The 25,493-nt window shown below is 44.5% G+C and overlaps 1 protein-coding gene across 1 annotated transcript in view; it reads left to right on the plus strand.

The window, feature by feature from the left end:
• Nucleotides 1-25,493, plus strand: part of LOC148034639 (peptidyl-tRNA hydrolase, mitochondrial-like) — a 116,986-nt gene that overhangs the window by 73,717 nt on the left and 17,776 nt on the right. The window contains exon 6 of the mRNA XM_087679564.1: nucleotides 4,790-4,863. Within this exon, the coding sequence (XP_087535690.1) occupies nucleotides 4,790-4,863 (74 nt within the window). The remainder of the gene's footprint in view (nucleotides 1-4,789; nucleotides 4,864-25,493) is intronic.

Raw genomic sequence — 25,493 nt, forward strand, 5'->3', positions numbered from 1 at the left:
TTTTGGATGGAGGTTGCAATAAGGCTCCTCTTGGTCGACTCTTGGATTGTTGGAGGTGAATTCAACAACCTAGAGACCCTAGAGGAGTAGTAGGGCCATGGTAGAGAGTTCTTGGGCATGGTGGAGGAGGAGGAGGAGGAGGAGGCATAGGAGGTCTTCCTACTTGCAATGGGCATGGGAGACGCTTGGAGGAACCCTACCTTCCATAGGTGAGACGGTTCATTGGAGTTTTCTTGGGGTTACAAGTAGGTGGGTGGCAACCTTTTGGAGGGTTGGGCAGGTTTTATGTTGGGGAGTGGCGGTACTCCAAAGGAGAAGGTTGTGCAGCTGGCTTGGACAAACCTCTCAGATCACAGTTTGGTGGTACACACATTGGAGGCGTTTGCTTGTTCATTGGACATTCACTCCTGCTATTTGCAATGGGCATGCGAGATGCTTGGACGAACCCTACCTTCCATAGGCAAGACGGTTCATTGGAGTTTTCTTGGGGTTACAAGTAGGTGGGTGGCAATCTTTTGGAGGGTTGGACAGGTTTTATGCTGGGGAGTGGGGGTACTCCAAAGGAGGAGGTTGTACAGCTGGCTTGGACAACCCTCTCAGATCACAGTTTGGTGGTACACACATTGGAGGCGTTTGCTTGTTCATTGGACATTCACTCTTGCTACATCCTAGATTCAACCTATGGGTAGGAGGTGAGAAGGTACATTTAATAGCTTTGGACTAGGGATTGGGCAAGGGGTGACTAAATCACAGAGGAGGTGGTAGAAGCTCTAGGGGGTTGAGCAGGATTTGCTATAGGCAGCTCTCTAGGCTCGACAATAGAGCTAGGAGGAGAGACCTTGTTGCCATCCAAAGATTGCTCTAAGGGGCACTTGGAGATCCCACCTTGCACACGCAGGAGTTTAGAGCGTGGGCAGCCCTTGCGAGCCCAGAGGATAGGTGCTTAGAGTTCTCATTCCACACCTTAGCAGTGTTCTAGGCATGAAAGGGGGGCACGATGCGCAAAGACCAAGGTTCCGGTGAAGGTGATGGAGATTGCTACGGTTATCTACATACAACTTTTGTCAGTAGGTGGTAACATCAAACAGGGTGCTCTAATGTAGTCAGCAAGTGTGGGAGTGTGTCCCCCCCTTGTGACCAATGTGATGGGACAGCCACTCCTCCAGCCATTTAGGGAGAAGGAATTAGTTGAGGCATTCCACACACACAATGGGCAGAATGCCCTGGAGAGGATGGGCTGTCTATAACCTTCTTCACCACTTTTTGGGAGATGGTGAAGGGATAGTTGCCAAGAAACCCGTTTCATAAGGTTAGGAAACTCGTTTCATACCTAGGCATTTCATAAACATGTGAAACACCTATTTTAAACTTTCACAAAGGCCACACCCTAAATGTCTTGGGACCTTTGTAATAATCATTGTCTGTCATGGATTTACTTAACACATTGACTTGAATATTGGTGATTGTTGGAGTTTGGTTTTGAGTTGTTATCCATGATGATTGCATTATTGATGGCTCTTTCTACAGCTAAAGTTGATGCTGGGCATGGATAGTGGACCATGATGCATGCAAATGTTGATGATGTGTTGAATGTTCATTGGCATTGTATAGTATGGTGAATAATGTCAATCTGTGTTATCTATGTCACATTACTCATACAATATATGTATATAAAACTTGCATACTTTTTATATCTCAAATGAAACTCGTTTCTAATATTTTATGAAACTCGTATGAAACCTATGAAACCCATTTTATACCTCCCATTTCAAAAATCCTTAAGAAAATTTGGGTGAAGGACCCCTTGCTCCAAGCTTTTCATAAAATTTTCTGATCAGGCCGGATACTTGGTAGCTTGTGAGCAGGACTAGTCTGTCTCCTTTCCAAAGGGGGAGACTGCTTAGAGCTGTCCCAATGGTGGTCAATCACCTTGTTGTTTGTGGCATATAAGGCCTTAGCCAAGATGATTGGCAGCAAGCATCTCCCCATTCTCCCATACATCATCCATGATACATAGACATGCTTTGTCTAGGCTAGGAGCATCGTGGACAACATTTTTACCTTTTTGAGGCCACTCAGTGGGCGCAGCATAGAAGCGAGAGGATCACAATGCTTCTATTGGACTTCAAGAAGGCCTATGATTGGGTTGAGTGTGACTTCTTGGAAGTTACCATGGCATGTTTGGCTTTTCCAAGAGTGGATCAGAGGGCTTTCTGCCCTACACAGGTCAGCCATCAACAAAGTACTTATAGGAGGCAAGAAGGGGGAGGAGTTCCACTTGGAGAGGTTGGTTCGCAAGGCTGCCCCCTAGTCCCCTACCTCTTCCAAGTTCCCACTCTTTGCAAAGGTGATGCCCTACTTTCCTGCTTGAGGGTGAGTGGGCTGCATGGCCTTAGGCTTCTAGTGAGAGAGGGGACAAAGTTGGTGGACTCTTAAGTATGCAGATGACTCCGCCCTCTATGTGGAGGACGATGAGGTGATGTTAGAGAGGGTGAGATTGGCACAGGAGGTTTTTTGCATAAGAGTGGGGTCAAGGATCAATTAGCAAAAGTCAATTGGGTTTGTGACAGATTATGAGTCTAGCACTTAGTGGGGCATCCACTTGGGTTTTAAATGGGTGAGCAAGGGAGAGATTGTCTCTGACCTTGGTTTCCTAGTGGGCCTCGACGTTACCCCAACCCAACAGTTTCTCTTCATACTTGACTCCATCAGAAGGAAGCTAACCTACTAGGGCACGACTGGCCTCTCCTTATCAGGCAGGGCCCTAGTGGTCAACTAGGTCCTCTTAGCAATAGCTTGGTACATTGCTTCTTGATAGTGTTTCCCTTCACCTTGTGTGGTGTAGCTTTGTCGTCTTGTGTAGAATCTTCTTTGGGCTTGCTTGGATGGGACTAGGGACTCCCGTGCCAAGGTGGCCTAGGTGACTATTATCGAGCATCACTCTAGGGGGGAGTGGGAATCATCGACCAAGGGTACTAGAGTTTGGCCCTCTTGGCCAAGTTGGTGGTTCATGGGCTCATGCCAAGCAGACAGACATGGAAGGTCCTGTTGCAGGAGGGCCTTCAAGAGTGCAAGCAACGGCTCGGTGCTATTTTGTTTCTTGCTCTTCTTTTGTGTTTGACCACTCCATGAAGATGTGCTAGTTGCAAATGCATGATGGACTATCTTTGCTCTAGTTTATCCTACTTCTTAATGTCTAGCATTTTGTACTAAAACCATAGGCATAAGCTCTTCCCATGTGATGGTATCTTGAACCATAAAAGTGAGGAGACTGGCATAGAATACATTGTGGTTCATGACAAAATATGTAATAGAAGGGTCACAACCACATTCTTTGAAGAAACCTTCTTCGTAAGGATGCAAACTCATCTCATATCTCCATCTTGTTAATGTGATCCTTGATAGTAGGGAATCGACAATAGTATCCAATGTGTAAAAGTTTGAACCTAATGAAATGAAGTTAACATGGTCTAGAGGCGAACTACAAAGATGATATGTTTGAGATGCATAAGCATGGAGTTGTGGCAGCTCATGAAGAGGAACGATTGGGCTTGAGAGCTGACCCGAGCACCTGTATAGAGGGTGCCGTGAGAGCACGATGAGGTCTCATGAAGGATAGAAGGGGAAATAGAAACTCAAAGGGACGTTGGGTTGAAAGGAGATTGGTCACGATCCATGCCATTGTTTGCATTACAATCTTGTTTGTCTTTGTGACGATCCTCTCAATTTGCATGATCGTATTGAACTTTACATCAATCCTCTTGGTCTCGACAATAGTAGCGCCGATCTTCATGATCAGAGTCATCACATTGGCAATCTTGACAGTCTCTTCATTTCAACAGTCCACTTGGCAATCCTACGGTTATGCCACGGATGTCCCTCAAAAAAGCATTTAAAAAACATGTAGAAAAGCTTGTATCTTCAATATCAAGGGGCTCCAAGATGGAGATGACTTGCCACATGGGTAGGTGACCTGATGGGGTGTTTGTTTTCTATGGTCTAACGTTCAATGATTTTTCACAAACATTTCAATAGAAGTCAAGCTTGATAACCCAAGTCAAGACAATTAACCAACCATTTGTTGACGTACGCCCACACACCTTATCTTGATAAGGGTACACTTTGGAAGATGAGTATCGTATCACATGTGAATAAAATTGCTAGGGAGATTGTTTGCAAGGCCCAAGGCATACAAAACATTGCACTTGGTGATGCATCTCATCAATCTAGTCCACCGCACATCCAACCACACGACATCAAAACGAAAACCCATGTGGTGTAGCAATAGAACATAAAGTGTCAACAACTCGAACAAGAAATGTATGCTCAAATGAAAGGAATAGAATGGATAACGTTTGAACTTTTTCTACATATCTAAATTAGGGTTTCTAACAATGCATGATGACTAGGTACCCTAATTAACACCATTTTTGCAAGCATGTGTAAACCCTAATAAAAACTAGTTAGATTGTGAGGACAATGTCTTGTCTCATAAGGTGAGCTCTTTCCTCACCCAATGGTGGAGTTTGTGTTTTGGTTTTTTGAATGGCTAGTTTTATTTTAAGGTCTAATCTAAGAGTGATCAATTTTGTAGGCTACATTAGCCATCATACAATGGTTCATATAAAGTTGATGTGAAGTTTACAATGGCACTAGTTGCATTAGATAGTGTGTAAGTTCGATGTGTATGTCTTGAATTTGTTTCTATGTGCTCAATGTAAGTATACGAAGTAGGCATTGGCATGATTGGATGGGTTCTCATTTGTTTACATTTTCGGCTTGGAGGCAGATTTATGATGAGATGGAATTGGACTTCGGTGAAATGCGGTTGCTATTAAAAGGTGGATATTCTGCTCATAGTGGGTGAGTATCATGTGTTTGGATGTGTTGCTTTTTGTAATGCACTATGTAGGTAAGCAAGTATGGAACCAATGTATGCAAGCTAAGGGACATGTGTGTGTTTGCATATGCATGGTGTATATTGTTTAGAATGCCATATCTTGATTTTGTGTACATGGGGAGAGGCAAGAATGAGTAGTTTGACTGCATGCCAAAAAGACCAAGGAATTTGCAATGGAGATTATCACTCAATGCGGTTGGAGCATTATATATTGTTGATTCGTATAGTCTTCTCCCTGTAAAATGCTCGAAGCACCTTAGTAGATTGTTAATGATAATGACAAGCAGAATAGCATAGAAAAGTATGTCTTATTTATATTTAAGGTGTAAGACATGGTAAGGATTAAGACAAGCTGAGATTAGAATCCTAGTGTTTTGCACACACAAAGCTGGTAAATCTCATCTGAAGGTGCTTATTCTACTTCTCTTAGGCTTAACAAGTTAAGTTTAGGGTGTTTTGGTGTTTTTCCGATTCCCAAACTACATAGTCTTGTCTTCCTTTCTAAGCAATCTTTCAATGGGCTCATCATGTTTGATTAATTGATGCCCTTATTTCAATCAGTTCCCAGTCTATTAGGCCTGCTGTAGCTCAATCTCATGCTGAAATGCAGCAGCATAGTCAAGCTTATCTGTAACCTGATTTTGCCTCCACTGGATTAGGCTGAACAAGAGAGGCTGATGACATGCCTAGATCATTGTGCGAAACATTGCAGGACAGCAAACAGCCCGCTAGCCTTCCTGGCAGAATTAGAGTGGGAACTGCCTTCCATCTCAAGGTTTTGTTGATCATGAGTTAAGCATTAGTGACTTCAGTGTGCAATGAGGAGCCATCTTGAGCATTGCTAGCTACGAAGGGCAATGAGGAGCTGTTATGTATTGAAGGCACATGAGGATGAAAATTTGTTGGTAGTCACAGTGAGACAGCATTCATGAAAATGCTACATGGGAAACGTCCTGGCAGAATTAGAGTGGGAACTTTCAACTGCCATCCATCTCAAGCATTGGTGACTTGAGTGTGCAATGAGGAGCCATCTTGAGCATTGCTGACTACAAAGGGCAATGGGGAGCTGTTATGTATTGAAGACACATGAGGATGAAAATTTTGTTGATAGTCACAATGAAAATGCCACATGGGAGCTATTGTTGGATCTAGGGTTTGGGTTGCGATTGCCTTTTGTTTTCCCAGGAGACAAATCTGTAAAATAGCATGTGTCGTTTTTTAGTATTGCATCATACACTACTTGTATTGCAGCTGTCTTAATTCTGTAACTTTGTGCCTCAAGAGATAGAACAAGTTCTTTCTCATCACATACTAGAAACAACAAATGTATAATAGTCATGCATGCTCAGAGTTGAAACAAGTGTGACTAAACAGAGGAATAGCCAATTTGCCATCACATTGAGTTTGTACTAGCTACTTTGGCATATTTCTTGGCTCTTCAATAGCTGTTCTCTCCTCATCATCCACATCTTGTATATCTACATCGTTAGTAGGCAGATTGGTGGGGTGATTTTGAATGTGCATACTTCTTGACTCTTGAATAGGTACCCTAAAACCAGCCTTCCTTCCGTGGATGGGTGGTAAGTCCCTGATTACAACTTAATTAGAGCAACAAACAATAAATGCAAATCTGAAAATACAAATTTACCTACTGATCTTGGACAATGCACACCTGATTGGCCCCAAAATTGGCGCCCCTTCTGGTATTTCTTTAGCTTTATTGAAGAAAAAGTTGATTTACAATGGGATTCTTCCAATCCCTTTCGGTATTTCAACTCCCCTTGCTGTCCAAAGTGACCAACAAGTCTTCAATCTATTTTGCCCCTTGATTCGAGCACTCAATTGGCCTTCACCCACTTCATAGACAGTGGAAATGCCCCAAATTCAATGGTTGGCTAGTCCTCCACCTGAATTCAGCTGAAATTTACCTTCAACTTTTTGAATCCAAGTCTTGGAGCTTCCAATTTTTGGCACGCTTCCCAAAGCTATTGCTAAACTCTAATTTCTACTATAGATTAGGGTTTACAGCAGAGAAATTTGCAATTTCTCAGTCTCAAAGGGTCCAAATACTGAGATCTTCGGAGCACAACTATGAAATGGTTGGGAGATGAGAGGTAAAGCTGTAGAGAGAGAAAATTCAGAGTTTTGTCGCAAAGAATGACTGAAAATCAGTCAAGTGCAGTTGTTGCCCTGCCACAACAACATGTAGATGCAAAGGATTGAAGAAAATCAGTCATTTATTGCTGCTGCCCTACCTCAACAGCCTGTAGATGTTGTCTCTTGTTGTTGATTAGTCTTCTTTTGCCTGTGGCTGCCTCAAAAGGTCTTCCAATGGTTGCAAATCAGACTAGTAGCCTTCCCTTCCTCTCTCTTGTAGACTGAATTTATAGAAATGTCTCTCTTCAGCCTCTAAAGACGTTTTCAGTCTTGCATGGCACTTTTTACAAGTGACAGCCTTCCCAAATGGTTTTTCTAGCATTTTCCACAGTTAAATATTAATTTTCGGCCTTAAAATATTAAAAATTAATCTAATAATTATTTGGGTCTCGTGAAAAATAATCTAACTGGCCAATAATTAAATTGGCTAGACAACTTCCGTTCCCGAGTGTCTCTGCGTTATATTTGACCATCAGATTGACGTTATGTACCATTAAACTTCACGTCTCTAGTGTCACCAACTGACACTTATGGCCAAATGGATGACCTAGGCCAACAACTGGCACCAGATACCACCAAGTACTTGTGCAGCATAACTTATAGCAACTTTTGCCTTCGACATCCCGTGATTTCTTCAGATCCCGGGCTCGTAAATTTACTTTAACGCCAGTTGCACCTCACATGTGCATCATTTACTTAATCATGTGATTAAAAATTAATCCACATGTTAAGTGAGGTTTCAAAATTACATGTTCTCATGACATATCCTCTTCCATGTCATACACATTTACATCCCCAGTAGGCTGATTTGTTGAATGATTAATTTTGAATCTTCATAGTCTGATTACTTGCCTCCAAATTAGCATCACGAGTCTCTACATATGGTGATTGACCATAAACAAAGGTAACAAAGTATCGTAAATGTCTTGTAAGCTTACATTTGTTTATTCAGTATAAGAAAGTAGGAATTGCACAACAATCTACACAAACACCACATCTTGATATACCAAGATCATTTTAGGTTGTCGATGTTATAAATTGCAACCTTTATCTTATTTAGTATATCCAATAAAGGCTTATCTTGTAACCTTAAAAACCAAAAATGAGCAAGTGAGCTCTAGTGGGCTTCTTGCCATTGCAAGTCTCGTAAGACATAACAACCTGCAAAGCCTTAGCAGCACATCTCAAGGCAAAATGCATGCAACTCTGAAGAAATGCCCTAATGCAAAAAACACAAGTATGATTGTACAACACGGCATATATTGATAATAGAACATTGTTAGGGTTAGGGTAACTCAAAGACAATAAATGCTATGAATAATATGGAATGAATGAATTTGAATAATAGAATGCTCATGCAGCAAACACACTATGCAATGAATGAATATAATGAGCTGGAGAGAGTGTTGTACTTTGATAGAACTTGAAACACAGCAAGACAACCTTCGAAGATGTTTGGTAACAAAAATACAGCAGTGTGGTATATGGATTAGTGTCAAACAAGTAGAGAATAGAGAAAATCTGCAAATGCAACCACGAGTGTAAGCAACATGTTGGGCGGTTCCAAGAAGGCCAAAATGTAGCGATGTGATGTGGGCAACGGCTGAAATAATCAAAATGCAGCCTTTTGGAGTGAATGCAGCCTATGGGAAGTGTCACTAGTTGCTGGGGCAGGTGTGGATGCAATAAATGCAACTCAGATTAGGTCACCAACTGCAAATGTAGCCTTCTAGAGGCAAGCGATAGCCGCTAGCAATAGCACATAGTGTAAACAATGTGGTCAAGGCTCGAAATAGATGCGAAATGGGTGTAGACAATGTCAATCAGCGTCAGTTGAGATGTCCTCTGCAAACAAGGTGTGGGCAGCAAAGCTCTAGCACCTGAAACTTGTTTAAATGACATTGAATTGAGTGCATGCTATCTATTTATAGAAAGTGTGGGCCTCTCAAATTAGGGTTTACATGTGGAACATTGAAACTCTCTTGAACCGATTGTGGTTTAAAAGAAATGGTTAAAATTCCTTACCTAATGTGAGTTTTGGGGCTGTTTAATGAAAGCTAATCATAATATAGCTCAATACCCCCTCTCAAGTCCAAATCGGAAGTAGAAAGGGATTGAAAACACCCTTTACCATGGGCAAAGGGTGCACATTAGCTGCCTAGTAACGTACCGAGACTATATAGACAATGGTTGTCTTACCAAAGGAGACCCAAGTTTTCACCCCAAAGAGGACAAAGCATTGAACAAAGGGTGCTCATCGGCTGCCGTGTGACCTACTAAGTCTTGCAAAGCCAAATGGAAACACAATTGACTTTTTTTAAGATAAAGAGCTTTGTTTTGTTTTTCAAAAGATTTAGCATAAAGTAAGGGTTTTCAAAAAAGTTTTTGGTCGATTGAGTGGCAGTGTCCCAAAGGGAAATGGGGATGATCAGTTCTAAGACCTTCACAAAACAGACAACACTATCCCTACTACAATTGGTGTCGATGATGAAGAAAAAGGGCTAAGTGTGTGAAGCAACTATGGTGAGTATATGGAAAGGCAAAAAATGAAATGTAGAAAGCAAGCTAGACAAGGTAAGCATGGGAAACCATCTCGAACATAAGTTTTTCATATGTCAGAAAGAATCTCTTGTGGACCCAATAAGGATTTATAATAGTCAATGCACATTTGAATGATGGAAGCAAGTTTAGTAACCATAACACCTTACTCATCCAACAAAAGCACAATATTTTCTCGAGCGTATTTTTGACACAAACAAGCAAAGAACTAATGAGATTGACAATTATTATCATGCAAAGCTTTTGCTTGGGCCAACAATTTGTATTTAGCATATTCTTGCTCTTGAAGAGATTGAACTCTACGTTTCAACCATTCAATGCATGTAAGCAAGTCATCAGTAGTATCCCCTGACTGATATAGAGACAACGAGTGGCCCAACAAAGTTTGCAAATGCTACAATTCAGCTCGAAAAGAATAAGCATGTTAAATACCATATTGACAGGACAATGCACATGCATTATCCCTAAAAACAACCCATGCTTCCATCCCTCCAGATAGGATCCTCAAGCTAAAAGAAGCAATGAATTGTTGGATAGAGTCCAAAAACTGATTTTGCAACAAAAAAGGTTGATTGAAACGTCGATGCAAACGAGCAAGCATGGCCTTAAAGGCATGAACTAGCCTATGAGTCAAATCAAAACCAACGGATAGTGATCTGACAAGACATGTTGTCGCTCCACCCAGATATCAATCACTGCAAGAAGAAAAGAATCACTTGACAAATGTAGATCCTATCAAGTCTTTGGCCTTGGTGTTTGGATGGTGAAGAGAATAATAAGTATATCCAGACTATGAAGGATGCATCCAAGACCACATGTCTTGTTTCAAAGACACAGTTGCGAGTGCATCCCAATCTTGCCGCTTAGGACCATCTATGACTGAGTGCAATGAAGTCACCTAATCTGCAAATACATATGCATTAAAATCACCCATAAGAAAACCTGGATGAGCCATGGAAAGGGAGTGGAAGTCATTCCAAAGCTGACGGTATTCCCAAGCAATAGAAGGAGCATACATATGCCCACCAGCCACAAAACCTCACCCTCATATATGATTTCCAGCATCAAAAATCTGCCGTGAGGGTCCTGAGAAACCAAGGATGGTTGCAAGGGAGATCTAACTGCCAACATAACTCCAGATTTATGTGGAACGTGACCACTAAAAAACACTGTATAGTCCTTGTATACATAAGAACTTATCAAAGCATATTGCTTGTGCTCCACAACACAAAATGCATCCCAATTACCAGCTAACCCAATTTTCCACAACAAATACTGCTTACTACCTAAAGAAATGCATTTAACATTGCATAAAGCAAGTCTCGTGATAAACCACAAGAGAGAAAACTATTGAATCACCACTTTCCCTTTGCCTTTAGCATCCGTAGCTTTAGCAGCTTGAAATCTCTCTATCTCACTACAGATCACATCTACAAGATCCGTTCTTTTCAAACTACCAATCGAAACCTGAGAAGGAAACTGTTGTTGCTAAGAACGGAAAACATGTTGAGGAGGCAAAGAGCCTCCTACGTGCGTCAAAGTGCAAAGCAGAATCAGAAGCACTTTAATCATTCAGACCAGCTGTAGGCACACACAAAGATTGAGGTTTTGTATAAAAACCCCTATTTCTGCGATGAAAAGTCTGAGTAATAGGATGAGGAGGTGGGTGAGCAAGAGTTAAACAAGATTCTTGTCTAGCATTATGTCTAATCATAGTGACCCAAGAATCATGGTGAGGAGGCAGATTCTGACCAACCGAATGTGATGCACACTCAATACCAACTTGGGAAACATCCTTATTACCATCTTCATGTCCATGCAAGGCAAGAGTCACAAGAGTAACATCTTGCTGGCTGAGTCATCCGCTGGGGATCATGCTCATCCATATCCATGTCAGGATCCAAAGAACTATGCAATACCTCAAGGCTTCTATCACATTCGGAAATAAAATGGCCCAATTGGCCACATCAAAAGTAGTGTCCAGCAAATGTGCCCCATTTAATCTCAAAAACCAACGTTTGTAACGCACGGACCTCAATACAAATTTTGATTGGCTGAGTTTTCCCTGTGTCCCAAAGCATACAAGCCCTATTCCTATTGCGGGAGGCCAAACAGGGCTCCACCAATACCTCGCCAAGGGTTCTCAAAACCAAAGGAAGAAGTTGCCAAAGATGTGCAAGAAAATTAACCACTTCCACCCAAATTGGGCATGCTTGCCTAAGCACCTCCTGAAACTCAACCATAGGCCTCCATGGGACTGTATGTACTGATTGACCATCCATGAACAAAGGAATATGTTGTATAATGTGAGCACGCACATCCGGGGTAGAAAAAAGGACTTCAAAATACCCCTTCAATCTACCATAAATCTCTTCAACGAGAGGGGCTTGCACTTGCCCTGAAATATCATCTTGACACACATCAACACTGACAAGCATGAAGTGCATCCAAGCACGAATCCTAGAAATCAAAGGAGTCCTCCTGTAAAATAAAAGATGGCTACCCTCTCATGAAAGGCAGCAATCTGCTGTAAAACAAGGTCAGTTCCCATAATAGCAACCGCATGATCCCCTTCCGGTAAAGAGCTCACTTTACCCTCATTGGCATGAACATAAGCTGACATAAGATTGTTGGCAATGGTAGAATAAAAACTGAAAAGACACATCATTGTGTGAGCAAGAAATGGGAACATCTTGCTGAGGCAAATTCGAAGCACATAAAACCAGTTCATCAAGCATCATCTTATGGCTTTTTCCCATCTCATCCCCTTCCATCAATTGCCTAGAATCCTCAGCCAAAGAGTCGCCATCCGACTCCACCGAATCTTTCTCATCCCCAGGCCCAGTATGTTGGTCAAGAAAAGCCACATCAATACCATTTGCTGCCTGCATATTCCCAATATCAAAGCTCAACCATTGAGTGCTATGCAGAATCTCTATTCTCTCTTTTTTTTCGTGAAGATAATTGTATTAAGAAGTAAATATTATCTCTATTCTCTCTCTTTCTCTCTACAGGGGCGGCTCTGCTCTCTTTGTCTATGCATAGGGGCAGGTTGCACACGCAGGAGGAGGATGTACCATGTGCAGTTTCTGCACGTCTATAATCTATTGTCTGCCAGGGCACAGATCTGTCATTGTTAATATCTGTCTGTCTGTCTGATTCCTGTGTGCTCTCTCTTTTTTTTTTCGTAAATCCTGTGTGCTCTCTCTCTCTCTCTCTCTCTCTCTGTCCAATCAATTATTCATTTCCCTGCTGATGTACATTTGTTCGACTAGCACAGAAGACAATCAACAGTCTACAAGGTCATCTGGTGTAGTCGATTTGTCTCCCTTCAGCAAAGTTATGATTGCAGATTCACAGTAGGGTCGTAGCAAATCTGGAGGTCCCGCAACAGCAAAAGCCACATACCTGGAAGGGCAGGCAGCACACGCAGGGCTGCAAGGCCCTGTACGCTGAAAACATGCCCTAAATCAGGGCAATCAGGCAGTGCTCGTCTCCACACGGGCTGCACACAGAGCACAACAGCACCGTTCTTCCATCGTCATCTCTCTCGACTTTCTCTCTCTCTCTAGCCTTCTCTCTCTCTCTCTAGCCTTCTCTCTCTCTCTCTCTCTCTCTCTCTCTCTCTCTCTCTCTCAGAGACACTTGGATGCACTACACTCCTATACTTTGGACAGTGGGCTTTCAGTGAACCTTGGTAAAACCAAGGTGATGGTATTTAATACTACACCACAATGGGTCAGGAGATTAGCACCTAAATTCACATATGGATCTGAGGAGCTGGAGTATGTGGATTCTTATACATACTTGGGAGTCTTATTCACAGGTCCCACCTTTTCTATGGGAGAGGCAGCAAACACTAGACTGATTCGCAAATACATTGCACTAGGTGGTTTGGAGAGGATGTGCTCACAGGTGCAATTTCAAGAACCCCGCACCAAGCTATGGCTCTTCGATACACTGGTCATATCCACACTACTTTATGGAGTATAGATATGGGGGCCCAATCTTGACCACCGTAGCAGATCATGTTGACTTATGACGGATGGAGGTCGATGGAGAAACCCCTAGTATCCATGATATCCAGGATGATCGGATGTAGGGTCTCAATGCCACATGAGATCATCAAAGCCGAAGTTAGCAGCTACACTGATTGTGGTAGAGGCCCTCACCCGATCGGTTGCATACATACATAGCCTATGGGACTTACCCAAACACAGATATGCACCATTGGCCCTTGAGTCCTCTCGGCAGCTTGCCAAGAGGGTGATACTTCATGTTGGTATGCACAGATGTCGGCCTGGTTTGAGCTGCATGGCTTTAGCATGGACAAGTTACCCCTTCTTCCAGTACTCCCTTAATGCACCATCTCTTGATCTGAGCAAGTTAGAGATCTGCAAGATTATCAGGATGGATCTTACCCAGTTGGATATCAGGCGGACATGGTTGATGCCAGGGCAGGAGCTAGGAACAAAGATGGCTTTCTACCGCGAGCATTTTCTTCATACTACAGATGATGGATTTATTGTTCGCTTGAGATACATGGACACCCACCTTTCCCATGGGATCAAATGTACTATTGGCCAGTTGTGCACCTCCTTACATCAACTAGAGATTGAGACTGACAAATATAGATCCATACCACTAGAGGAGCGTATATGCCAGATATGCCAATTAGAGCCAGAGACAAAGAAGCATTATATCTGCCATTGCCCAGTGTATTATGAGGTCTGTGGTCGTTTCCATTGTCTCTTTAGAGATGGATTTGGACCACTATCCAGAGTCATGGATTTTACCGATCAGTGACGCCTTGGTCTCTTTCTTCTTGAGATACGCCGGCTTTGTGACATGCACCTCAGGAGTACAACTGCTCTAGAACATTGAGGCCCTTCACAAAGGCAACTCACAGACTTCTTTGCAAAGGAGACTCAGAAGACTTCAATACAGTTACAGCCACAGTCCACATGAGAGCCTGTCTCACCACCACAGTCCACACATAGACAAGGAGTACTAATTGGTCAAGCCGTTTAGCTTAGCCGATCTAGATGTCCTAGGCCTCGAGACAAACATTGACGACACCTTCATAGGCGGATACAGGCGATTATTGCTCGGGCTAGAGCTAGGTCCTCCATACCCACATGAGATTATACCATTTGGAGCTCATAGTTACCAGATAGAGCTCTATGTTTTACACATAGCCATAGTTACTTTCCTTTCTTATTTTGCTTTGTGCTACATACATGTTTTGTCGAGACAGTTGTACCATCATATACATGATTGTAACTCATGGTCTCATAGGTCATTTTGGCCTTTTGTAGACATTAATATATCATTTCATCTCTCTCTCTCTCTCTCTCTCACACACACACACACACACACACACACACACACACACACACACACACACACATCTTGCACAACATTGGAATGACCCTCTCTCTCTCTCTCTTTTTCTCTCTCTCTCTCTCCTTTCTAACCTCAGAAAAGTTTTTCCCGCTTGTCGAGGCAAGTTTTGCCAAGTGCCAACCTTCCAAAACTATTTCTAGCATTATTCAACTTTACTAATTATTTTCAAAAATATTAATTTTAAAGATTAATTTAATAGTTATTTTTCATTGTGAAAAATGATTTGATTGGCCAACAATTAAATTGGCCAAGCCAATTTATTACCCAAGTGAGCTTGAGCACTCATTAGCATTGAATTGACATTAATTAATTAATTAATGTCAATTCCCTATTGTCACCACCACTAACACTAATGGCTAATTTAATGTTTTAGACCAAGTTTTGACAGCGGATACCACCTAGTTCTTGTCATACATAACTTATTAGAACTTTTGCTAATGTCACTCACTAATCACTAGGGTTACTAAGGTCTCACTTTCACTTTACTAACTTGCATTTCACATGTACCTCACATGTGCACAACTTAATAATACCGAAGCTAAGCATTAAAAATACATGTCGGGAGAGAGAGAGAGAGAGAGAGAGAGAGAGTGTGTGTGGGCCACTGAGAGAGAGAGAGAGAGAGAGAGAGAGAGAGAGAGAGAGAGAGAGAGAGTGAGAGAGAGAGAGAGAGAGAGAGAGTGAGAGAGAGAGAGAGAGAGAGAGAAAACGATGGCGGAACATCGACGTCTGGTGAGCGACGGCTGAACATCGAGGCCTGGCCCTGGCGACTTGCCCTGTACAGCGGGCGCGCTTCCTTGCCCTGTGCGCAGCAACCTGAGACCTTCCCTCAGGGCTGCGCGAGTCCTGTTCGGCCCAGCGTGCAGAAGGAATGAGAGCGCGAGAGAGAGAGAGAGAGAGAGAGAGAGAGAGAGAGAGAGAGAGAGAGAGAGAGAGAGAGAGAGAGAGAGAGAGAGAGAGAGAGAGAGAGAGCAGACCTGCCTGCGCGCCGCCTGACGACCTGCCTGATGCCTGACGACCTGCGCGCCGCCTGACGACCTGACGACCTGCGCGCCGCCTGACGACCTGCCTGAAGACCCACCCGCCGACGACACCCGCACTTCACAGCTGCTCGCCTGCCTTCACACGCCCTATTCGTCAGGGGTTCACCGGCGCGCGTCTGTCCTGTTCTGCACAGGTGCCCCGTTGCAGTCCTGTTGCTGCGGCCAGGTGGTTCCCTGATTGTGCCGGTCTGCGGGACTTGCGGAGCGAGCAAGAGAGAGAGACAGAGAGCGAGAGAGAGAGAGAGAGAGAGGAAGGGACAGGCAGATAGACATTTTACAAGGACAGATTTGTGCCGAGGAGGCAGCAGATTATTGAAGAGCAGAGACTGTAGACAGTGCATCCTACTGCTGCAGTGAGGGAGCGAGCGAAAGAGAGAAGACAGCGGTATGGCTGGCCTGGATATGGATTTTCTCGACCGGACGGTGGCAGCCCTTGGCCCTGATTCCGATACCGAGGAGCCGGAGGATATGGTGCCATGCACGGAGGAGCCGCCTCCGGGTTCTGAACTGCCGCCGGCAGGCAAACGCTCTAAGCACACTTCAGACGAGCCAATGGGTCCTCAGGACCGTTCCTATGCGCAGGTTGCCTCCGAACCTGTGGATTCGCAGGAAATAGACTGGGAGCATTTGCTGGACTTTGCCAATACTCTGCTTGGCGATTATGTCCAGCATAATAATGAAACTTTCTCTGCTGCGGCTGCGGATGATGTGCTGGAAGCGACAGTGGACCCAAAATCAGTCTTGCGGTCCTTCTCGGTCTTCTATGACCGTGCAGTTATACTTTTTTTCACCGGCAGGATCCCAGTGCTCTCACATATTCGCCAGTGGATGCACCACTTATTGCAAGGGGAGTATGTTGAGGAGATCTTCCTTGGCCCTCGTGGCTTTTATGAGGTGTTGTTGAAATCTGAATCGCATCGAGCTGAGCTACTGTCCAAGTTGCACTATTCTTTGACCGCCGCTTGGTCCATGTGGTACCATGGCGCCCTATGGCTGACTTCCAGCGTCTGCTTCAACGCGAATGCCCGGTGTGGGTGGAAGTGGAAAATTGTCCAGTGGTATATTGGCCATTGTTGAAAGACGCGATGGCGGTTGTGGGCACAGTGCTGGTTCCCCCCAGCCTCAGGGCTATGAACCAAAACCGTCTATGCATGTTATGGGATACGGCCAGGAAAAGGCCTGCGTGGCTTCGCCTCAATTGCGCTGGCATGCATCCTTTGCATTTTCGCCTGAAATGGGGCAATTTTGCCGGACACTGCTTTTCATGTGGTAAATTAGGGCATTTTGTAGCTGAATGCCCGGAACGGCAACTGTCTTCTGAGGAGGCGCAGGTTCTGCAGCCCAAGGATGACATGGTGCTTGATGCCCAGACACAGGAGACCCTTCAGCCCCCTACTGTCATGGAAAAAGGTAAACAACAGGTTCGAGCTTCGGATTCTCCTAGCTCTGATTGGATTGAGGCACGACAAAAAAAAGGTAAAAAGTTGGACGCAGGCCTGGCAGATCCTGGGCCTCATGTTTCCCCGGATTCCGTGCGCACGTACACGCGCAAGAAAGACATGGTCACCCCACAGCAGGTTGTGCGTACCATGGCCCCGTCAGCCCCCCGCAATCCGTCTTCAAGGAAAGTCTATTCCGAGGGCCCCAAGGGCCCACCTGCTAAGCTGGCGTTTGATGCGAAAGGCAATGTGATTACTCCTTGGGATAGGCGTTATCCCCGCCCTGCTCCCAAGGTAGTGGATTTCCCTTCTACCTCTAAAGCAGGTTGCCCGAATTCATTTGCAGTACTGGCGGATTTTCTGGATGAGGGTGTCCTGGATGCCCTCGCGGAAAAGATGCAATCGAGGCAACAGGCGCCTCGTTCCTGACTTCCTTTGTTTGAAAATATATGAAGATTGCCACGTGGAACGTGCGAGGCATTTGCTCTCGCCATAAGCAGCATACCATGTGGTCTGTCTTGCATGAAAATCAGTGGGATGTATTATGTGCAGTGGAGCACAAAAGTCATGGTGAGGCAGGAAAGGTTGTGGATTGTCGTGGATTTCGTCTGTTTTATGCAGGGACACATGCTAAGCATTATTCGGGCGTGCTGATGATTGTTCATGAGAAATACCAGCCTGTTCTTGTTAAAAATGATGTGCACGGCCGCTTTCTGGTAATCGAAGTCCTATTTGAAGGTGAGATTTTATGGCTGCTGGGACTTTATGCTCCCAATGATCCCACATCCCGACGGGATCTATGGTTGACTTTGCAGGGCTCCATGGCACTTGGCCGCAGAGGGTTTTTGATGGGAGATTTCAATATGTGTGTTGACTCTTCGCAGTCCACCTCAGGGCATTCGGTAATGGATACGCCAGAAAGCCGGGTGTGGAACTCCTTTGCTTTGCACATACTTAAGCAAGATCTTTGGTCGTGGCTTCACCCTTCTGTTTCAGGTTTTACTTTTCATTCTGCGCAATATGCAACCACTTGGTCGCGATTGGACAGAATGTATATCATGCAGGGGGATGATTTTCTTCCCGAGATGCTGGAGATGAAGGTCTTGCAGCAATATGCGTTGTCGGATCATTTTCCCCTCCAGCTTGAGATGCGGGCACAATCTGTTGCACCTTTTATGCAGTTCTTGGATAAGCTCCCTTTACGCTTCAACTCCTCTTATTTGAAGCATCCAATTTTTCAGGATTATATGCAGCAACTGATTGAGAGGTTCTTATTGGACTTCGCCTCTGAGGGCTTGGCTTCGTTTGCACGCCTGCTCTCTAATGTGCAGCGGGTTGCTCGGCAGTATGGGATTCACACTGCCTCTCTTTGTCGCCGCCGTCGACTTGCAGTAGAGGACTTATTGGCCTTGGTCCGTTCCTTGCTCTTGGATTCCCCAGATGATGATTTTCTGCTGTCACTGGAGCGGCGTTTGGCCCATCTTATTCAAGTCTTTAGCTTGAAATCTTATCAGCAGGCCAAGCTGCATAACTTGACTGACACATTGCAAGATAATGCCTGCCAGTCTCATAAGTTCTTTCGCGCCTTGCATGCTTCTTCGGCTCGCGAAAATATGACTCGACTTCAAGACTCGGAAGGTTGCATGGTCACTGATCCGCAGACCATTACCAATATGTGCAGAAATTATTTTATGGATCTTTTTGGTTCTTCATCCTTGCCGTCTAGCCAGGTTACGCATGCCCGCTCGGTCTTCTATCAGCTGGTCCACCAGCAGGTTCCGCTTGATATGCAAGCCTCTTTGGAGGCGGATATTTGCGAAGAGGAGGTTATGGATGTGTTGTTGCACCTGTCTAAGGATAAAAGTCCTGGTTGGGATGGTCTCACTAATGAATTTTTTGAGCACTCAGCCACGCAGTTGGTAAAGCCTTTGGTGGTCATGTTCCAGCAGGTTTGGGAAACAGGGGTCATGCCTTCTTCATGGAAACAAGGCCTCATCAAACTGATCCCCAAGGTCCCTTCGCCGTCAAAGCTGCAACACTGGAGACCAATTTCGTTGATGGGCGTGCTGTATAAAATCTTTTCCAAAGTGCTGGCAAATCGGCTTCACAAGCACCTTCCAGCTCTTGTGCACCCCCTCCAATATGGTTTCATTAAGGGACGCAACATTTTGCACAATATCTTGAATGTGCAAATGGCTATTGATTATGCGAGGCACTCCAATCAGCAAGTGGTCTTGATTCAACTGGACCTGGAAAAGGCGTTTGACTGTGTGGACTGGTCCTTCCTTGCAGAGCTTATGTCTGCTATGGGCTTTGGGATCCGCATGTCCCAATTGATCTACACCATTAGTACTGAGGCTTCTTCAAGAGTTATGCTTAATGGTGGGGTCACAGAGCCATTTCTCCTTGCACGCTCGCTCAGACAAGGTTGCCCTTTGAGTCCTCTCTTCTTTGCCTTGCCGACTCACCCGGTCCTTTCCATGTTATCCTCCATGGCGGCTTCTGCCCAGCTGGCAGGGTTATCTCTTCCTTTGGGGCAGCACTTCATTAGCCAATCCTTGGCTGATGACTCCTTTATGATTTTGCAGGCGGACAGGGATAACATTCGCAAGGCATTAGATGTTTGGACGCTCTTTGGTCAAGCTTCTGGTCTTCGCATCAATGCCTTCAAGTCAGCCATTCTCAGTTGCACGGAGCCTGATTTAGAGTCATTAGGCTGGCAGGGCCAGGTGGTTTCTCGTGGCGCGATTGTCAGGCATCTTGGATACCCATTGGGGGTGGATGTACGGCCAAAGGCCCTGCTGGAGTGGATTTCACACAAACTGGCCGTGAAGTTTATGTATTGGAAGTCGCAAGCCTGGCCGTTCCATGTCCGCCTCAAGGTGGCTCAGACAATTATGCTACCAATGCTGACGTATTTCCTGCCATTACTGCCATGGACGCCCAGTACTTTGAAGGCTCTTACTCATCCCATTCGTTTCATGCTATGGAAGAAAGATTCACTGCAGGCAGGCATTTCCTGGATTTCATGGTCACATGCATGTACCCCTAAGCGCATGGGTGGTGGAGCTATTTTGGATGCAGAAACTCATATGCTGGCTCTTCGTTGGTCTCTGTTTCGTGCCATGTGTGTGGATCATCACCCGTGGACCATCATAGCCCGTTATTTTCTTGAGGACAGCGGCCTCCGCCAGGGTAACACACAGCTTCGAGCCTCATGGTGGCATGTCCTTAATGCTGACGCTCGTTTCTCCAGTCCCTCTTCCTCTTTGTTAGTGCATTTGGTCGGCTCTTGGAAAGTGGTGCTCCAAAAGGCCCGTTGGCATCCTGTAGGGGACCGCGTGCAGACAAATTCTTTTCAGCTGGAATTGTTGGCGGTATCCACATTACTTTCATGGGAAGATAAACATCAGCTCAGACCAAGATTTAACCGCATGGCCCGTTTGGGTGTGACTTCGATTGCGGATGCTACCCTTGCCACTCGCAATGTCCTTGCATCATTTCGGACTACTAGGAGACTTTTCAGGATCCCGCGCGGATACCGTGATTTGTGGGGGAAGCTTTCCTCGGAACTTCAGGGTAGGCAACCCTTTCCTGCCCTGGCTATGGATCGCCCTTGGCAGGACTGGGACCTTGCAGGCCGGTTGAGTCTGGAAAATGCCTCTACTAATCAGATATATCATCTTCTCATTAAAGATCACCAATGGTTGGGCGTGAAAGTTAATGCTGTTTGGGGCCTGCGGAAATCACTGTCATGGTGGCAGGCAACGCTGATGGAGGGATGGCAGAACAAGACACCTTTCAAATGCAAGGTCTTTCTGTGGCGGGTAATGATTGGTGGTCTTCCTCTTGCCTCGGCCCTTTCCAAGCGTCGAATCTCGAATGGCACTTGCTTCTTCTGCACCACTTCGGCGGAATCGGCCCGACATCGTTTTCTTTCTTGCCCGCTTGCCAAGAATATCTGGTCACTCTTGTCACAAATCTGGCACGCGGTGGTGGGGTCTTCACTGACTCCCTTCGATTGGATTTTTGTGCGCCCGAAGTATCCCACACCACCACCGTTACATATGAAGATCTTATTCCATTTTTTCAGATACTGGGGATGCTGGCACATTTGGACCACCCGAAATGCTTTTCTCTTTGATTCGGCTTCTAATGTACCGCGACATATTGCAAGGCTTAAAGGGCTCTTGCATTGGCAGCTAGATCTCATCAGGCACTCTGACTTGCTCCCTCGGGAGGATTTGTATTCCTGGCATTTGGCAATTGCCTCTGGGTCCTTGCCACGATTGGTGTAACTTTTTAGTACCCTAGTCCGGGGATTTCCCGCACGTTGGCCTATGGCCCTCGTGCCTCTTGTACTCGTGTAATCATGTAATCTTGTACTTTCTTCGTAATTAATACAATTACCTTTTACGAAAAAAAAAAAAGAGAGAGAGAGTGTGTGTGTGTGTGTGTGTGTGTGTGTGATGCCTAGAGTTTTTGAACCCCTGTGCTAACATGTTGACCTTGCCTCGCACCCTTCTCTCCTTCCCTTCAACCTTTTGCTTCTAAGTCATATGGGATGTGCATGTTTGTGTTCATTTGTTTGGTGTGTTGAGTGCGTGTCTATGTATTTCATTTTGAACTTGGGGGTAGGGTTCTTGTATATTTGTATGTTTGCTTGCTAATTGTTTTGTTTGGTTTGCATAGTGGGTGTGCATGTGTTTATGAGCATGTAGGTTGTGGATAGGTATGAGAAGGTTTAACTATGGCAAGAGGTGTTTGGATGTCTATGTGAGTGTGTGCCCAAGCTTTGTGGTGTGAAGTAGGGCCTCTCTCTTTCTCTCTCTCTCTCTCTCTCTCTCTCTCTCTCTCTCTCTCTCGCAAGGACAGTGTGTGGTATAAAGAGTGATTATATTAATTACCACATAAGCACAAGTACAAGAGTCACAAAGAAGCACAAATAAAAAGTATTACATGTGATCCGGTTTTTCCAATAACCCCAAAATCTAAGAAAATGGAATTCTTCATGTATGGTTGTGCAAGAAAAGAAAAATTTTCCTTTCTAAATATCCAATTAGAGGGATGCATAAGAGGTCCCATCACTTTTCACCAAATATTTGGCAAGCTTCTTGGCCAATGGATAGGAGAGAAACTTGAGGCAGGAAACTCCACATTGGTAGTGCAAAAGAAACATGTGCCAATAGAAATATGTCTTTTAGAGAGGTTGGAAGCAAGGGACAAGCCACCATTCAGCATTCTCCAATAAAGGCTACGAGACAAAACCATGTACAATGTTGATTGGCACTAGACATCGACATGCTAAAAGATGGTCGATGCTATACTATGAAAAGAAGCTAAGCTGATGTAAAAGACAAAATAATGCCCATGTAGGGATACAAATAGGAGTATCAAGCAGTACATGTCAATCCCATATCCTACGAGCCATTGTTGGACGTGTGCATACCATGAAGTCTCATGCCTTTCCTGAGCTAGTTGTCAAGAGGCCTTAAAAGCTTTCCTAGGTAGTCTATCTAGATGCATTTTGTGTACTTTGCATATGAATTCTATGTTCTGAATAAGAGCCTTCATCGTCATGAGGGATGCAACAAACTCAGTTATAACGATCTCATGTGGTGCTGATGCTTTGCTGCAGATCATCCGAGAGAGAGAGAGAGAGAGAGAGAGAGAGAGAGAGAGAGAGCCACTGCAGCAAGCAAGATACATCCTTGGCAAAGCAATCGAGTATGAGCAATCTCCTTAGTCACTCTCCCATTAAGCGCAATACACGCCATTGCATCAGTGTTGATAGTATCAATAAGAGATACCATTTGAGGCCCAAAACCCATGGCAGACATTAAGTGTCGTAGAAACAACCAGCTGACATGATCAAATGCCTTCTCAATATCCAATTGAATCATCACAACCTAGTGATTAGAGGCTTTTGCATAATCAATTTCCAATTGTACATTGAGAATATTGTGCATGATGTTGCGTCCCTTGATGAAACCATACTATCATGGGTAAATCACCTGCGGAAAAACTTTTTGCAGCCTATTTGCAATGATCTTGGAGAAATTTCCATATAAGGCTAAAGGATCCCATAACAAAGATGGGCCTCCAATGCTTTAAAGTTTGAGGCAAGGGAATCTTAGATAACAACGAAGCATTGGGATCTTCCAATCTGAGGGCTTGCAAATTTACTGCCAAACTTGTTGACAAAGATGGGCCAATGGGTCCTTAAGCTGATCCATGTATGTCAAGAATAATTAATTAGGCAACCGTCTCAATCAGGGCTTTACGTGCGAGGCAAATGAGACAATGCCTCCTCAACCTCCTCCTCAGTGATATCGGTGTGTTAGAGATTAGCCATCCCTTGGACTAGCATTTCTTAGGCTACTATTGGTCTAATCAGTTCTCTCAGAGGTACTAACATAGCGCATTACGCATTTTTCGTGTCAGTTTGGGCACTATTTCCAGTAGTTGCCAGCATCTGGGTAGGTTTTGCAGGCAAGACAGTGCCATGCAGGCGGGCTATTTTTTGCATTTATTGCAGCTGCTCAGTCAGCCACTTATAGTGGCATTTTGCCAGATTTGGCAGGTCGGCCAAATCTAGCAGCAGTCCGCTAGATTTGGCTGGCCGACCTGCCATATTTCTCCTCTCTTCTGCTAGCTATTTATAGGCCAGATTAGCCTGCCCTCTTCAATTCATCATTGCAAGTTGGTGGGAGAGATCCAGCTTGAGGATATACATCAATAGCCCTTGTATATCTTCCCTCTTCATTTCAGCATTCATTGACTGCAGATTTCTGCATTCTTCCATCTCTTTTCTCCCTCCCTTTCTCTTAGGTTCATTGTCTCTCAATCTTGTCCATACGCTTCCACATTCGCTGCTCTCTGACATGGTATGAGAGTAGCGTAAAAGGGCTGATTGATTATGGGCAGACCTGATTGGGAGGATTCTTCGTAAGAAAAGTTTGAGTTCTCAACCTTTGGAAGTTGTGGTGAACAAGTTATGCACGAAGGAGGGAAGTTGCTGTTTTTTGCAGGTCCTTGCTGTTCATGGAGGAAAGGCTGCATTTTGAGCCTTTTACTGCAAATTCTGAGTTTTCATCGCTTCTAGCGAGTAAAACTGTTTGAGGACAAGCGGAGGAAACCCTAGCAGGCACCGGCACTATGCGCGGTGTTAGAGGGGGCTGCCCTTGTTTTTGTGTAGGTCATTCTATTTAAAATGTTGATCAAAATTGACGTGGAGTATTAGGCTATTGTGGACCATAAGGTTCTCGTGTTGTGAGCTCTTCCTTTAGATCAAAAGCTTGATGGGGAGAATTACTGCAGATGGCACGTAATGATGCTTGCCATCTTGGAGTCTTATAATTTGGTGGAGCTTGTGAATAAGGCTATAGACCGTGCTACATCTCATGATGCCTCTAAGCTTTCTTCCAATGAGAAAGCCAAGTTGATGAAGGTACAGGCACATTGAAACAAATTGAATGCTTGCGTCCATTCTTTCCAATTTCTCTTTTGCTCTCTAATCGTCATTGCTCACATCAAGCACTTGACGTCTCTTAGTGTTGTCCATACACTTCCGCATTTGTTGCACTCTGACACGGCCTCCATATAATCCGCCCATGTAGGTTTCACCTAGTCACGCACCATGCCTAGAACATAATTGCAAGTAGAATGACCCCATCAGTAAGAATTCCTTGAGGACCTGACAAAGATTTATAATTGCTTTGGTGACACATCTGATGCTCTCTCTACTAGATAAGTTGACTATTGATGGAGAGATAGTTGGATTGATACTTACCAGTGGAGAAAAACTTTTTGATCGGTCTCTCGTTGATGATTCCTTCATGTTTCTCAAGGCTGAAATATCCAACTTGGAAAGAGCCATGGCAACTTGGAGTCTTTTGGTCTTGCTTAAGGCTTATATATCCATGCATAGAAATCTAATTTGATCAATTGTTCAAAGGGGATTTGAATGACTTGGAGTGGTAGGGGGCG

This window comes from Lygodium microphyllum, chromosome 6 (genome assembly GCF_053477565.2).
Source record: "Lygodium microphyllum isolate KBCC chromosome 6, Lygodium_microphyllum_v1.1.10, whole genome shotgun sequence".
Taxonomy (NCBI): domain Eukaryota; kingdom Viridiplantae; phylum Streptophyta; class Polypodiopsida; order Schizaeales; family Lygodiaceae; genus Lygodium; species Lygodium microphyllum.